Source organism: Bactrocera tryoni, chromosome 1 (assembly GCF_016617805.1).
Source record: "Bactrocera tryoni isolate S06 chromosome 1, CSIRO_BtryS06_freeze2, whole genome shotgun sequence".
In the NCBI taxonomy this organism is placed as follows: Eukaryota; Metazoa; Arthropoda; class Insecta; order Diptera; family Tephritidae; genus Bactrocera; species Bactrocera tryoni.
The window spans coordinates 85667671-85682595 of record NC_052499.1 but is presented as its reverse complement, the minus strand read 5'-3'; the positions used below and the strand labels follow the sequence as shown (position 1 = coordinate 85682595).

General features: G+C 35.1%; 7 protein-coding genes across 8 annotated transcripts; 4 read left to right on the top strand and 3 right to left on the bottom strand.

The window, feature by feature from the left end:
• Positions 1 to 20: 20 nt before the first annotated feature.
• LOC120782528 (succinate dehydrogenase [ubiquinone] cytochrome b small subunit, mitochondrial) lies at positions 21 to 1200 on the bottom strand. Of its 2 annotated transcripts, none has more exons than XM_040114839.1 (4): positions 996 to 1200; positions 834 to 943; positions 589 to 776; positions 21 to 508 (listed from the first exon to the last, which is right to left on the bottom strand). In XM_040114839.1, the coding sequence occupies exons 1-4, from the start codon at positions 1036 to 1038 to the stop codon at positions 286 to 288; spliced, it is 564 nt and encodes a 187-aa protein (XP_039970773.1). In that variant the 5' UTR covers positions 1039 to 1200; the 3' UTR covers positions 21 to 285. The 2 variants fall into 2 exon arrangements, with proteins under 2 accessions (XP_039970773.1, XP_039970774.1); XM_040114840.1 differs by having other exon boundaries at positions 834 to 937.
• A 162-nt stretch (positions 1201 to 1362) lies between these two features.
• Positions 1363 to 3955, bottom strand: LOC120782659. The gene is made up of 6 exons (XM_040115034.1): positions 3795 to 3955; positions 3446 to 3703; positions 3229 to 3386; positions 2189 to 3158; positions 1981 to 2130; positions 1363 to 1923 (listed from the first exon to the last, which is right to left on the bottom strand). Exons 1-6 carry the CDS (start codon positions 3838 to 3840, stop codon positions 1661 to 1663), a joined length of 1845 nt encoding a protein of 614 aa, XP_039970968.1. The 5' UTR covers positions 3841 to 3955; the 3' UTR covers positions 1363 to 1660.
• A 461-nt stretch (positions 3956 to 4416) lies between these two features.
• LOC120776616 (T-complex protein 1 subunit alpha) lies at positions 4417 to 6741 on the top strand. The gene is made up of 7 exons (XM_040107411.1): positions 4417 to 4489; positions 4769 to 4922; positions 4983 to 5070; positions 5140 to 5373; positions 5431 to 5999; positions 6058 to 6238; positions 6296 to 6741. Exons 1-7 carry the CDS (start codon positions 4417 to 4419, stop codon positions 6668 to 6670), a joined length of 1674 nt encoding a protein of 557 aa, XP_039963345.1. The 3' UTR covers positions 6671 to 6741.
• Positions 6742 to 7048: 307 nt separating this feature from the next.
• On the top strand, positions 7049 to 8107 carry LOC120776622 (cingulin). Its single transcript, XM_040107422.1, has 3 exons — positions 7049 to 7369; positions 7436 to 7858; positions 7910 to 8107. Exons 1-3 carry the CDS (start codon positions 7166 to 7168, stop codon positions 7979 to 7981), a joined length of 699 nt encoding a protein of 232 aa, XP_039963356.1. The 5' UTR covers positions 7049 to 7165; the 3' UTR covers positions 7982 to 8107.
• Positions 8106 to 8971, bottom strand: LOC120776627 (probable prefoldin subunit 5). Its single transcript, XM_040107437.1, has 3 exons — positions 8759 to 8971; positions 8489 to 8698; positions 8106 to 8428 (listed from the first exon to the last, which is right to left on the bottom strand). Exons 1-3 carry the CDS (start codon positions 8852 to 8854, stop codon positions 8252 to 8254), a joined length of 483 nt encoding a protein of 160 aa, XP_039963371.1. The 5' UTR covers positions 8855 to 8971; the 3' UTR covers positions 8106 to 8251.
• Positions 8972 to 9270: 299 nt separating this feature from the next.
• LOC120766564 (ATP synthase mitochondrial F1 complex assembly factor 1) lies at positions 9271 to 10408 on the top strand. The gene is made up of 3 exons (XM_040092154.1): positions 9271 to 9597; positions 9654 to 9981; positions 10051 to 10408. The coding sequence occupies exons 1-3, from the start codon at positions 9359 to 9361 to the stop codon at positions 10312 to 10314; spliced, it is 831 nt and encodes a 276-aa protein (XP_039948088.1). The 5' UTR covers positions 9271 to 9358; the 3' UTR covers positions 10315 to 10408.
• A 415-nt stretch (positions 10409 to 10823) lies between these two features.
• LOC120782581 (synaptic vesicle glycoprotein 2A) lies at positions 10824 to 13615 on the top strand. Its single transcript, XM_040114928.1, has 10 exons — positions 10824 to 10881; positions 11012 to 11173; positions 11237 to 11399; positions 11464 to 11585; positions 11821 to 12112; positions 12195 to 12296; positions 12375 to 12519; positions 12975 to 13252; positions 13335 to 13462; positions 13527 to 13615. The coding sequence occupies exons 1-10, from the start codon at positions 10830 to 10832 to the stop codon at positions 13574 to 13576; spliced, it is 1494 nt and encodes a 497-aa protein (XP_039970862.1). The 5' UTR covers positions 10824 to 10829; the 3' UTR covers positions 13577 to 13615.
• Positions 13616 to 14925: the final 1310 nt, after the last annotated feature.

Below are 14925 nucleotides of genomic sequence, written 5' to 3'. Positions count from 1 at the left end.
GCAAACATAAGTGTAACAAATTTAGATGTTTGATGTTTAATTTTATTTCATGGTTCATTGGTTTACAGTTGTATTAAGGTAACTGTTTTTAATACACTCTAATTTCGTAATACAGCTTTTTTTTCATTAGTTACATTTCGTGTAGGTACGATTAAATCGAATACAAAAATCAAAATTTTACGATTTTAGCTGTTGCAGATCCGTTTGACATAATTTAATTAATTTATTATAATTTTTAAACTGCTTTAATACGTTACTATGTAATGAATAGAAAAGATACAGCAATTATTTAGAAGTGGTTTCCTCAACAGTTGAACCAGATCCAGCAGCCTTGATCTTCCAAATCTGTTTAACGGAGTTGGCAATTCCGACGTCATTTTGTATGATATAGAAAAGTCCACCAAGGGTTGCAATAGACAGTAATATCAAGGCACCATGGGCGACTTTTGGTAAGAGTGGTCCAACCACTTGCGGGCGAGCATAATCTGTAATTATGGCCTCCACACCCCTTTTTCGAAACAGTATAAACGAAGATATAAAAATATAGATTATTCGCTGAAACAATGAAAAATATATATATTTTTTTACCAGTGCGAGTGAAGGACTACAGAAACTGCAAGTAGAGCATCGAGCGTTTGCGAAGGGTAGATAAAAGCGGCAGGAACAACACCCAGCAGGGAAAGAGATATCAGGCGTTCAGCGGTCCATAAAGGTACGTGATTGCCTTTAGCTGCAGACATCTTAGGAGAGCTTAATGAGAAGGTTCTTGATAAGCACTAAACAGAAATAATCATTATAAGCTTTGAAATTATTATATTATTTACATAACATACCTGTGCATTATTCAGTTTCGCTAAAGTTTTCAAACTTTCTGCAGAAAGAGTACTCTTTGTTGTCAAAGTTTTCATGGGCAAAGATAGGGCCGTTTTACCTAGTCCTACAACTTAAAAGATCGCGATTATATAATGTAAGACAATTCCCGTATTTATCTTTACCATTCAATTTGCCGGCATTACGCAGCATTACTGAAAGAGCCATTTTGGATATATCACTTAGATTTTTATAACAATTAAGTAACTATGATCTTGACTAAGAAGCACTTGCTCAATGTTTTTGCAAATTTTCCTTTACTGCTCCAGCAGATTATCAAATTCCGCTTGTTTTTTTTCGAGGAGTGATATAAAAACAGCAGTTCTTAATGTCAAATACATACCGCGTTGCCAAGTAGACATGAAAAATTGTTATCGATATAAATGTCGCTTGCCACTTGGTTTTTGTTTTACCGAACTTAATATGCATTAAATAATTTGCACAAACTAAGTCTTCGCACAAATATATATATTTTAAATTAATACATTAAACTTCACATTTGCTTTTAATTTTTATTTTATTTAAAAATGGACGGTTTAATGCACTTAACAGTTGTACGTAATTATACATATATAAATTTCGACTTAGAATTATAGTTACCAATGAGGACGGAATGTACAAACATAATCGAATACTTTTACTTATGAGCTAATAAGACACATTCAAGTTCGTAAAATCGTAAATTATACGTTCTAAGAGATTCCTGATCAAGGTATATCGTTGCATTTTAAAATTTTTAACACCATATTCTAAAAAATTATTTGTGAGAGCGGGTAATGAACACGGTTGGTTAAAATAAAATCCATGTGACGACACTTAAAAAAATACCACTTGTATATGACAATATGGGGCTCGCACCTGCTTTATAAAAATTCCAATCAAATATAATGTTGGATGCATCCGAATCTTTCCATGGATAGGCACCATCATCGAAGTACATAGGGCAGTCGTCTCGCTCTCGTTCGTACTCTATGGCATCAATGGCGACTGCGGCACCCTCTGTGTGATTCCATGAGGTGACATCTTGATTTAGTTTGCAAAAGGCTCCAACAGCTGCAAAGTAAAAAATCTAGTTTCGATGCAAATTAATTAATAATGTGGCATACAAACCTTGCGACATTAGCACACGATTTAAATCTGCGCGTTGATATACCCAACAACGGTACTTAGAAAGTGGATCCAAATCATCATATGTGATGAGGTAAGATTTGAGATTCTCTTTCCAAAAACCTATACACTTCATGCGATAATCAGGGTCACCTAAAATTTTAAATTAAATTGGAATCATTGTTTGATAAAAATTAAAAACATAACTAACTGTATATATCCACAGGCCTTCCCAAATGATCTACTGATAGACAGTAGTTCTCATCAATAGCCAATTCTTTTTGATCTGTGTCACAGACTGATAAATCAGAAATATTTTGTTTGCAATGTATGTTCGGTCGAGGACTTAAGGTTACACCTCCGAGAATTCTTGTTCTGAAGGGATGTTCTCCACGTTGTGTAAAATTGAATTTTCCCGCCACTGGGCAACGTACTGGTACCGGATTTTTCGCTAGAAACAAGTCATATTTCCAAGCCTCTGCATTTTTGAACTGAACCCACGAGCAAACTGTGCTGAAATCGTCCTTGATAACAGCCAAACCTTTGCGGTAGCGTATAATATTGTGATGACGTGGTTGAAAATCAAAACATACATAATCCTTTTGACAGCCATCCACTGTTAGACGAGCCATCATAATTCGATTATCTCGCCGCTCGCGACACACGTATATCGTACGACGGTAACGTGCTCGATCGGGGTAGTATGTCTCGTTTATATGTGTTTCACTAATAGAGACATCTGCATCGATATTTGCAGTATTGACCCATTCACCAGAGAAATTTTGTGGGAGAGTACAACCGGGTTCAACATATTCCGCTTTTACAGGTGTAAGCTTAAGACGTTCGGGCGAGTTCTCTGGCGTTTTCAAAGTATTACATTCAGCAGTAATAGAGACACCAATGTACAAATCATCGTCACGATTTTTCAGAAAACATCGGTATTTTTCATCCTTTCGCGATTCTTTCGTATTTGCCACCGCAAAATAATGATTTTTGCCGACAAACCAATCGCCCAAGCAACTATACTCCACAGTACCGGAAAATGTGCCTTCCATTCCCTCACACTGTTGGTACGTGACATTGAATTTCTGATTTTGTATCAAGAATTGAGTACCAGCTGTTTGACAAGATTGAATACGCGCATCGGGTTTGTTGCAGACACCAGTAAACCGGAAACGATTCTAAAGAAATAAATACATGTTCTTTCTTACAAAAATTTCTTTTAAATTTGAGAAGAATATCTAATATTACTTGATATGTGAAATGCCATACGCCTTCAAGCGACGACCGACAATTGATGGGAACAAAATTCTCATTAAACAATGTCACTAATTGTTGGTCATCTCTTATTCCTTTGCAAACATTTTCGACGCTTGGCTCTACTCCCGTTGGTATAGAAACGCATGGACCTAAAATAGAAAAGGGACAGTTTTATCACAAAATTATTTAGACATAAATTGATTTGTACCTTCAACTTTTTCAAACACATTCAGTGTTCTTATAACCGTGCGAACACAATGATAGCAATTTGCCGACCGCTCTTTAAATATGAATGAATACTCATCACCATGGCCAGACATGGTTACACATACTCCACGGCGTGACATGGAAGTCGCATCTATTACAGTTTGTGTGGGAAAACCAGTTTCCCATGAGAACCAACTTCCTTGTAGAATTCTTGGAATAATACATCTGTTTTGCTCCAATTGGTTTTGCTGCGCTGAAACTTTTTAACAAATATGAATAAAATTTAATAATGTGAGGCTTGAGTCAGCATCCATACTGAAGCTGGGTGTGGCCAATGAACAATTGTTTACCTATGCTTACAGCGCTGAGAAGTAAAATACATTTTAATGGTATCATTTTTAACTTTACATTAATGGTCTAATTTATACTTAAATCAATCAAAATATTGTTTATATTTATTTGAAACTAAAAACTTGTAATTAACTACGACAGGAATGTTAGAGAACGTATAAACTAAATAAACTGCAGTAATAATGATGTAAATGGTGTTTTCAAAACATCGATAAATAATAGGTATCGATTTCTAAATTTTTTATATATGAAAAAGGCAATCGGTGACTTTCTTCGTTGCGTTACGTTGAGATGAAGCAATTTACTATTTTTATTATATGTGGATATTACTGAATCTGAATAAAGGTAAATGCAACGTTAAATTTGTTTTTTGTTTTTTAATATTAACGATTTTATATATTCGAAAACATAGTTTTTTTATTGACGGAAGATTTTTACTACGGTAACACTTGTTTAGAGCTGCCACTCGTAGGAAAATTATAATAAAGAAGACATTTCGAATTCGAACAAGCACACATTTTTCTTGTCACCGACACAGTGAGTCAGGCGCACATCGTTTTTCTTCAGCATTCTAAAATATTGTTGATTTTTAATTAAAAATCTCAAAGAATAACCAAAAGGATGTCCACTATTGCTAGCCCTCTGTCCATTGCGGGCACAAGACAATCAGGCGCTTCCGTGCGTACACAAAATGGTAAGAATTTCAGAGTTATAAAAACATCTGCGACCAAGCATTGCCGGGAGAAAAGACAACATGTGAAATATTCCTTGAATTGTGACTTTTCGAGAATGTTTGTAAAATAATGTTGCAAATGTGTGATATTCTGATTGAAAAATCAAGACCTAAAATTTGTATTCCTTAATTAAAATACATACAGTTTACATGAAAAAGTGAGGTTACAATTATTACCATTTAGGTCCTTAAGTAAGGGAACAAGGGTGTGGTTTTAAAATATTTTTAATATGCTTTCAGTTATGGCTGCGAGCTCCATTGCAAATATTGTAAAAAGTTCTTTGGGCCCCGTTGGCTTGGACAAAATGCTGGTAGACGACATTGGTGATGTCACTGTTACCAATGATGGTGCCACAATTCTCAAATTGTTGGAGGTGGAGCACCCAGCTGCCAAGTAAGTATTTTAAATTGTACATTAAATATTCAAATTTTCATGCTGTTCTTTATTCAAAAGGGTTCTTGTGGAACTAGCGCAACTACAAGATGAAGAAGTTGGCGATGGTACAACATCAGTTGTCATATTAGCCGCAGAGTTGTTAAAGGTACAATAATAATATTATGACTTTATTTATTAAAATTTAACTATGTATATATGACCTCACTTTTTTCAGAATGCTGATGAGCTTGTAAAGCAAAAAATTCACCCAACTTCAATCATTGCTGGATATCGTCTGGCATGCAAAGAAGCTTGTAAATACATTTCAGAACATTTAACAGCTCCTGTTGATGAACTGGGACGTGATTCCCTAATTAACATTGCAAAAACATCGATGAGTTCCAAAATCATTGGTGCCGACGCTGATTTGTTCGCCACCATGGTTGTGGATGCCGCGCAAGCAGTGAAGGTACATTTAGTAGAAATGGGTTATTAAACATTTTTAATTTGTTGTGCTTTTGTGTAGATCATAGATCCGAAAGGAAGTCCCTTATATTCAATTAAGGCTATTAATGTCTTGAAGGCTCATGGTAAATCAGCACGCGAGTCAGTTTTGATACCTGGTTATGCTTTGAACTGTACCATTGCTTCACAACAAATGCCGAAAAAAATTGTCAACGCAAAAATAGCTTGCTTAGATTTCTCTCTACAAAAGACAAAAATGAAAATGGGAGTGCAAGTACTTATTAATGACCCGGATAAGCTTGAAGGAATTCGTGCACGTGAAATGGATATCACCAAAGAGCGCATCAATAAAATACTTTCAACTGGAGTAAATGTTGTGCTATGCTCGGGTGGTATTGATGATCTCTGCATGAAATACTTTGTTGAGGCTGGTGCCATGGCCGTGCGTCGTGTTAAGAAGAGTGACTTGAAAATCATTGCTAAAGCCACAGGAGCCGCCTTCCTCACTTCGTTGACTAATATGGAAGGGGAAGAGAGCTTTGAAGCATCTATGGTGGGAGAAGCTGCCGAAGTTGCACAAGAGCGAATTTGTGATGATGAACTAATTTTGATTAAAGGCACTAAAGCTAGGTAAATGTTTAAAAATATTTGTGTTCGAAGTGATTGAATGATTACATTTCGCTAATAGAGCTGCTGCTTCTATTATCTTGCGTGGACCTAATGACTTCTACTGTGATGAGATGGAACGATCTATTCATGATGCGCTGTGCGTTGTAAAGCGTGTGTTGGAAAGTAAAAAAGTTGTAGCCGGTGGCGGTTGTGTCGAAGCTGCACTTTCAATATATTTGGAAAATTTTGCAACTTCTTTGGTAAATTAAATATTAGCATAGCACTTGAAAAACTGATTAATGTGAAATATTTTACAGAGCTCCCGCGAACAATTGGCTATTGCTGAATTTGCAAAATCTCTATTGGTCATTCCAAAAACATTGGCGGTGAACGCTGCTAAGGACGCTACAGACTTGGTAGCAAAACTACGCGCTTACCACAATTCCAGCCAAACAAAAACTGAACATGCTCAACTTAAGTGGACGGGTTTGGATTTGATCGAAGGTATTGTACGCGACAACAAGAAGGCTGGTGTTTTAGAACCAGCGATGTCAAAAATAAAATCACTTAAATTTGCTACTGAAGCCGCTATTACCATCTTGCGTATCGATGATATGATCAAACTGAATCCAGAAGAAAAGGGAGGCAAAAACTATGCTGACGCCCATGCCGCTGGGGAGCTCGATGGCTAATTGGCATTCGAACCATTCGTATTAGTTTTGGGACTACTCGTATTGCCTCTTCTACACACTTATTATTTACATTTACTTTTAAACATTAATGATAAGGTCAGAACCCGTTTCGATGGTAACAAATGTCACTTTCAACCACACACTACATATTAAACAACAGTTACAGTTTTATTTACTAAAATTTAATTAAATAAATTTTGGACTACAACACAATTTGTTTTTTTAATAAAAATTATTTCCGGAAAAATACAATCATGCGAATTAGTGCAGACATTTGATGGCGTGAATTTTTTTAATAAAATTTTTATAATTTTAATTTTTGGTGGCATGTGTATATTCAGCGGCGCGCGCACTTTGCGTACTGGCTAAAAATAGCAATGCAGTGTGGTATTTATAAATAAAGTAAGAAGAAGACACACATTTTGGCCGAGTAGTAGGAAAACAGCGGATATATTCACAGGAAAATTTTTGGAGAAATTTAAATAAAATAGCAATATGTCTGAAAACACTACAGATTCCATAGAAGATGTTAACAATAATTTAGCCAGTGAAATTGTGATTCCACCACCAGTACAAGATCAAGAAGCCCAGCCACAAAGTAATGAACTTTTGGATATAGTTTTCACATTAGAGAGTGAAAAACAGGCGCTGGTAGAAGAGTCGCGCAAAAGAATTTTTACACTTCGTAAGGAATTAGAGGTTAGAATAATATATTCTTTTAATACAATTTAATAACACAATACATTTATTTTGTGATTTGTGAAGCAAAGTCAAACCGAAAATGAACAACTTAAGCGCAGGGTAAATCAATTGGAGCAATCGCTCAAACAGTCGGTTATGTTGGGCGGTGTGGACGCTCCCAAGTCACGACAGGAGCAGGATGAGCTATTGCTGAAGGCAAAAACTTTGCTTTTTGAAAAAACTAAAGTATGTAAACAACAAGAGCAACAAGTTGGGGTGCTCAAGAATCAAGTGGAAGCAATGAAGGATGTTGTACAGGTGACTAAAGATATGTTGAACTTGAAGAGTGCCGAATGCGATCACATGCAAGTGCGTTTGGAGAAATCTCAACAATGGATTAAAGCGGAGAAGGATAAATGTGCCATAACTGAGAAGAAGTTATTAATATCTAAAGGAGTTTATGACAAACTTCGAGCTGAATATGATATACAGTCGAAAATATTTAAGGTACACTAAACAACTTTTGAAAATTCTTCTACTTATAAACTTTTTTTATAGGATTTAAAGGAAGTATATGAACAGAAAATTAAGATGCTCGGCATTGCACTTGAGGAAGCTAAAAAGAAATAGTTCGTTTAAAATAAAATAAAATACAGACTGGTTTAAAATGTACCAAGTATATGTGAATGTATAATAATATTAATTTATAACTTACTTCCCCCTAAAATAGTAAAAATATATAGATCGATTGGCATATGAAGATGTCGTGTTTAAAAGCTTTTCATTTATCTTTATTTGCAGGCGAATTCGTTCAATACAAGCAAATTTCCGTTAATAAACTTTTATTATTCCATGATAAATGTAAATTTTTTTGTCAATATCAAGGAAAATGTTTTGTTCTTATGCACTTTGCTGTTGTTGCATCTGTTTCGAGAGTGCGAGTTGTTTCATCTCCATTACACCGGCAACAGCATTTAGAAACCTACTCTTCTGTATTTGGATCTTTTCAATTTTCTCAATTTGCTCTTGTAAATAATCAACACGTCTCATGAAATAGTCCTTAGAGCTTTCCAAATTCTTTAAAGTTAAAAATTCTGAATTATACCATCAATATATTTTAGACACAAATCCACAAACCTTTTCCACATAATAACCTGTGCCCACATCAATTACAAAGTTATCGAGATCTTTAATGCGTCCAGGTACATACATGCTACTTGTAAGCGGCACTAATACTTGACGATTTTGCCACTCAGGTTGGAATGATTCCAGTGCCTCCTTCGAGCTAGCGTACTTCGCTTTACAATTGTAAAGAGTTTGTAATGAAGCTTGAATGCTGTTGATTTCCTACAAAAAGTTATTTTTTCAAAAATTGTATATTAGATATTGCCATTGCCGTGGACGCACCTTTTCCATTTCCTGTCTGATTTGCATTAATTGTTCCAAACTTAACTTTGCTAAATCAATTTGTTCTGTTTTTACATCGCTACTACTCGCCGACATTTTGTATTTGGTTTTATATTAACAAATAAGTGTTTTAAAAGCGAATATCTTAACAAATGTTTCCTTAAATCGCGTGCGAAATAGAACTTCACACACCTCTGTAGATAAATATAATTCGATGAGTTGCAGTTCGAATTGTCGAAATGTCGAATGCGGAGTATCGAATGTTAAGGGTTTCCAATTTCAAATAATAAAATCACTTTTCCCTGATATCAGACAATCCAAATTCTATGTAAAAGGTACTTTTTAGAAAAGTGAATTTATTAACTTTTGGTAAAGTCGTTTATTTCTTTAAACCGCGAGGTAGAATAAGAGCAATTATATTTAAATAAAAAGGAATTTTACTTTAATGGGCTACCCTAACAGTTTCCAGATTGAACAGCTGTTTTATGTTGTGTAATTTGTCATTGTCAAAAAAATTTTAGACGTCTTCCATGTGTAAAAACCTTTCCCCTTCGAGCGATTTGGGAAAATTTTAAGGGTTAGCCGTAAGTTGCGATTGTTATGGCCTGTTCCCGTTCCTGCCTGCGCCTCTTATCAATCAACAACGTACTTAAAAGAACTATAAGCATGTCAGCAATGAGACGTGCCGAGGATGCTTTGGATAAAATGAAAGAGAAAAATCCATATTTTGATAAATATGCAGAGAAAATTGCCAGGCTTCAACAAACTTCTCCGGAAGAGTTTTTAGAACGTGTGGACAAAGTTGCCAATCCTATTAAGGATGGGAAGAGTCAATCGAGGTAAATATTTAACTATAAATTGTCACGAAAGTTATATTAATGGTTTTTACTTAAAGAACTTATTCCGAACTTCTCAATCCAAAACAACCGCGGAAAAATGAGGAAGCCAATGAGATACCCTACAAGAAACTTACAGATATCATGAAGCTTGAACTTGTTGCAGACAAAACAGCGGAAGAAATCTCAAGCATTTGGTATGAATACCACAAAACTAAAGATGTCTTAGCGGCCACTTTAACTGCGAATCAGTTTGATACACTTATGCAACGAGCTAAACAATTCCCCATATTTTTGTTGCCACTTCCGCGAAGTGAAGGTTTCGAGTTTATCATGTTGCAGTTTGCTGCAAATGCGGTGCATTTCACGCCGCTACTAGCTTACCAGGTTGGTTTTTCTTCTTTATTAGTGATTTGCTCTTACATCTACATATATTAAATTATCTATAATTCATAGGTGCATGCCGAAAACGCGCCAGAGTGCCTAACTATTGTGCATTATACTGAAATGAAAGATAAAGATATTGTATTGATGCGAGGCGAATACGACAGCAAAGTCCTGACGGCACAGGAGGCACAATGCTTGGCTAATGAATTACAAATGTTTTATTGTAAGAGTGACGAAAACAAGCTAAAGCTACTAGAGACGTTCAACAAAAAGCCCGATGAGTTTAAACACATGGACTTAATTAAGGAGGTTGAAAATATACAGCTAGTTTAAAGTAATCTATAATAAAATGTGTAACCCTTAGTAGCCGTTTTTCAAGTTTTTTTTCTGTGAAATTTAATAAATCCGCATTAATGCTATAATCAAAGCTTGTCTTACTAGCGAATATTTAATATACTTATGTAGGAAAATGGTATTTGCTAAAAAAAAATCTTTGAGATTGGACTTTATAAAAATGGCGAATAAGATTTTTAAATGATAGTCCTTATCAACTAATATTTCTTTTTGCACAAAAACATTTTAAAGGAATTAGTTACCGTATTTACATACATAAATTCAGGCTTAAAATCAAATAAGTGCATAACTATTGTTACTTGTGACAAACATTAAAAAAAAATTACTATTTTTGATATTCTTAAAAAATATTGTCTCAATTTTCGATTATTTTTATTTCTCTGCTATTCGCGTGTGTGACATTGGAGAGTACTGTGCCTAATTTGTTTTGCTAATAATTTTTTGAATTGTCAATTTTGAAATGTTTAATTTTTAGTCATTAACTGAAAATTCATATGTCTGCATTACCGTACGGCACGCACTTTGATGATGTTATGGTTATAATAGGTAAAGCGCTCGTTTGTTTTTGTTTTCATAAAATGCATACATACATAAGTATACTTATATGGAATATAAGTACATAAGTATGTATGTCGAACAAAGATGAAAAATGAAATTGTACGGACATTTCACACAGGCTTCGGTAAGGGGCATTTGCAACTTTTGGTCACTTGTGGGCTACTGCTAATGTTCACAATCACCGAAACAATGGGCATGGCTATCATAGCACCAAAGAGCGCGTGCGAATTCGCTAGTTCGGAGCAAGCAAAAGCGGCTATACAGGCGGCAGCATATATCGGTAACATACTATAGCATAATCTGTAGACGTGTTTATGTCGTTTATGTCTCTATCTTCCCATAGGCATGATCTTCTCATCTTACATATGGGGTTATTTCTGCGACAAAATCGGAAGGCGAACGGTGCTTGTACGCAGTACCGCAATGGCAATCGTTTGCTCGTTTTCATCCATGTTAATCACAAATTTTTGGGTTTTTCTCACTCTCCGCTTTATGACTGGCATATGGTAATTAAACTAATTTGGTAATGTTGATCTGCGTTTTTAATATATCTTCGCTTATTCGCTTAAGTGTGGCTGGCCCTGGTTTCGCGGCGCTTACATATCTCGGGGAATTTTGTACACCAAGAAATCGCGCTTCTATCATTAACTATATGTGCATGTTCAATGGCGTTGCTATGGTCTATTGTCCTGGTATTTAAAAATCGATATGTGACCTGGTCTACGAAACGGGAGCTAACGTGCGAAAACTAGTTTTCTGGGAAAAGCTGTTAAAAATAATTCAGTTTCTCGTTATCTCATTAATTGTTCTCCTTATTTTTGACACCTAAGCCCCCTTTCCGTAGACCAGGTCACATATACATATGTATTTACAGTTATTGTTATACAAATGCAAGTACCTTTTAAACTGGAATTTCGTTACCCGTAGGACTTTCCCAGTTAATGGTGAATTGGAAATTGTATATACCCATAATCGGTAATTTGATAATACGCTCTTGGCGCGTACTTGGATTGCTATTCTCAGTGCCTGGATGGATTAGTTTCTTATTGCTTTTGCGACTGCCAGAAAGTCCGAAATTTCTGCTGTTGGTTAATAAAAATGAAGAATGCTCAGAAGTGTTAAATTGGCTGTGTCTGCTTAACAATGGAAAGACTTTAGAAGATTTTGGTATTGGTAATATGAGACCATTGTTAAAATCTGGAATGACCCCAGCACCAAAGTATGTACTTATATAACATACCTCATATTCTTGTTTTTAACTCTTTACTTCTGTTCATGCAATTTTTTGACACTTGTTTAAGTTTGTTTCAGGCAATGGCCAAGGAGGTTGTACCATTATTCCGACATCCTTATGTGAAACGATTCTTGCTCAGCTGCGTTGTTATGTTCGGCTTGTTGCTCGTGTAAGTGTAAGAGTCAACGGGAAATATGTATATACATATGTATATGTGATCGTTTTCTGTTTAAAAATTTTCGTTTAGTGCCAATGGGGTTGCAATCTGGTTCACGGACATAAGAAACCATACTCTCACCTGGGAACAAGAGCATAGAAATAAGAGTAACGAAATGGATTTTTCGATTTGCGAGGCGATAAGCCATAATAAGAAAGTAGCCAAGGAGACAATGGTTTGATTTTGGCCTTTTGATATAAGCATATTTATTTAACTTTACATATTACATTCGTTTAAATATGCACCGAGAGAGGGAAAAAGAACAATTATGCTTTAGAAGCTCCTTCAACAGATCGAGTATAGTTTTATGCGCGTTATCCGATAAATTTGTAAATGCGCTCGATGTTATTTCCTGTATGATATTTAATTTGCTGATTACTTCCCCCAACTTTATTTGTTATATAAGCTCTATAAGTGATAAAGCCTTAGGCAAACGTTTTTCTTAATCTGTTCCCTTGAAAAATAATCTCAGTTAGTTTAATCTGGATTTCAGTGTACTTATATTGGTTTAAAAAAAATTCAAGTAATCTTAGGGAAAACCTTGTATTATACTGATTTCATATAGTCAGCTTTCAGACCCAATATAAGTATTTCGAAAAAGTTAAATTATTTTATCTCTATTGCTTCTAGGCATGTAGCGAGGATATTTTGTCTTTTTGGGATTCAATTTTTTTGGGTGCTTCATATCTAATTGAATATCTTTGCTTTGGTCTAATGTTGTTGGTCGTTCCGAGAAAGCCCATATTTTGCATAGCACTGATGATATCTGGAATCAGCGGCATTTGTCTCCCGTTTGTGTCTAGTTTGAATATAATACCTCCCACCTTTATTCTCTTCCTTTCGATACCCGCAGTTATGACAAATTTAATGAACAGCGCGGTACTGGAATTCATACCTACTTTTGTAAGGTGACTTTTTTATGCTTTTATTTGCGCATGCATTCATCAATTTTGTTTAGATTTATTAATAATTTGAAATATTTTTATTTAGAGGCAAGGCGGTTTGCATTTGTTTGATATTTGGCCGCTTTGGCGCAGTTTTTGGCACAACCATTATGGCTCAATTGATTGAGAGCTTTTGTTTTGAAGCTTTCATGCTGTTCTCGTGTTTTCCATTCGGTGAATAACGTTGCTGTAATCATTCTGGTTTTTTTTTAATAATGCAATGTCTTGTCACTTTCAGTTTGTGCGATATGCGGATACTTTTTGCCTTTGGATGAACACTTCTTTTAAAGCTACATAAATATATGAAAATGTCAATTACTAATGCTGCAAGCAAAATAAATATTGTTTAAAAAAAAATTTGAAAATTGAGACTACTGATTTCATCTAAAATTGTCGGCATAAATATTTTTGTTTGTAGTAATTTTAAGTATTCAAGCTTGGTTTTCTTGATCGCTATAGCTGTTAGAATTTTGTGTTACTCATACGCTCCGCATGACTCTACAGATTTGATGCTGTATAAAACTGAGTAGTATTAACCATTAACTATTTATTGTGAATTAAGGACTTTGTGTTGAAATCTTCAGAAACTTAATTAAGAATTTTCAGATTTCTGATCCCAAATCCCGGATTGAAAATAAAAAAAATTAATCCCAAATTCTAGATTGACAAAAAAATGTTTTTGAACTAATATTTTTTCGCGCTTGCGTACATCCTGTTCTACCACTCTGTAGCAGTAGATTTACATTTTTGTCCAGTTTTTAATTCAAAATGTTTAAGCCAAATTCTTAATATTGGTAGTCGAAAAAGTCTTTTCGTATTTTGTAAATAGATGTCGTTGCAGTCGTATATCTCCAGTGCTACCAATCACATTGTATACCATGTAGGGTTGGAAAGGTGCGATTTAATTTAACCAAAAAAAAGTTAAACTCGGGGAAGTTGAAAAAAAAGTTTTTCAAAAATGAGTGAGAATAATGAAGAAATTCGCTATATTTTGATTTTTTTTATAAAAAAGGGAAGAATGCCACGCAAGACACCAATGAAATTTGTAAAGTTTACGGATACAATGCTGTTTCAGTTCGTGTAGCACAATAATGGTTCGCTCCCTTCCGTTCTGAAAATTTCGAAGTTTCGATATACACTGATGGAATAATGCCTCTAGCGGAAAAATTGCGACTACCCAATTATAACGGAGCTCCTACTAGCAATGAACCCAATTATAACGGAGCACCTACTAGCAATGGACCATATTACTGCTAGGCTCATTCATTCCAGCGTGCTGTCAATCACGACATACATATTTACGATTCACTAATGATATGCTATTCAGCGTATTTCTCTTTTGGAGAGCACTGTATCATACACAGACATCCATATGCTCGTCGGCACTTAATTTGGTCGATATTGCTAAAACTCTCTAAATATGCGGTTCTTCAAAAGTCATCAAAGTGCCTTAATTGCAAAAGAGATATACCTTTATCGATGCGAAATCTGTTGTACGTTTGCGAACATCTCGAAGAGTTTACGTTTGACATACAAACAAACGAACATACATAGACGCGCTGGTTCAGTTGTCGGAAATTTTTGATAAGAACTGAATGTGAGCGCCACGCAAAGTGAACAGGCGGCATGAATAGGTG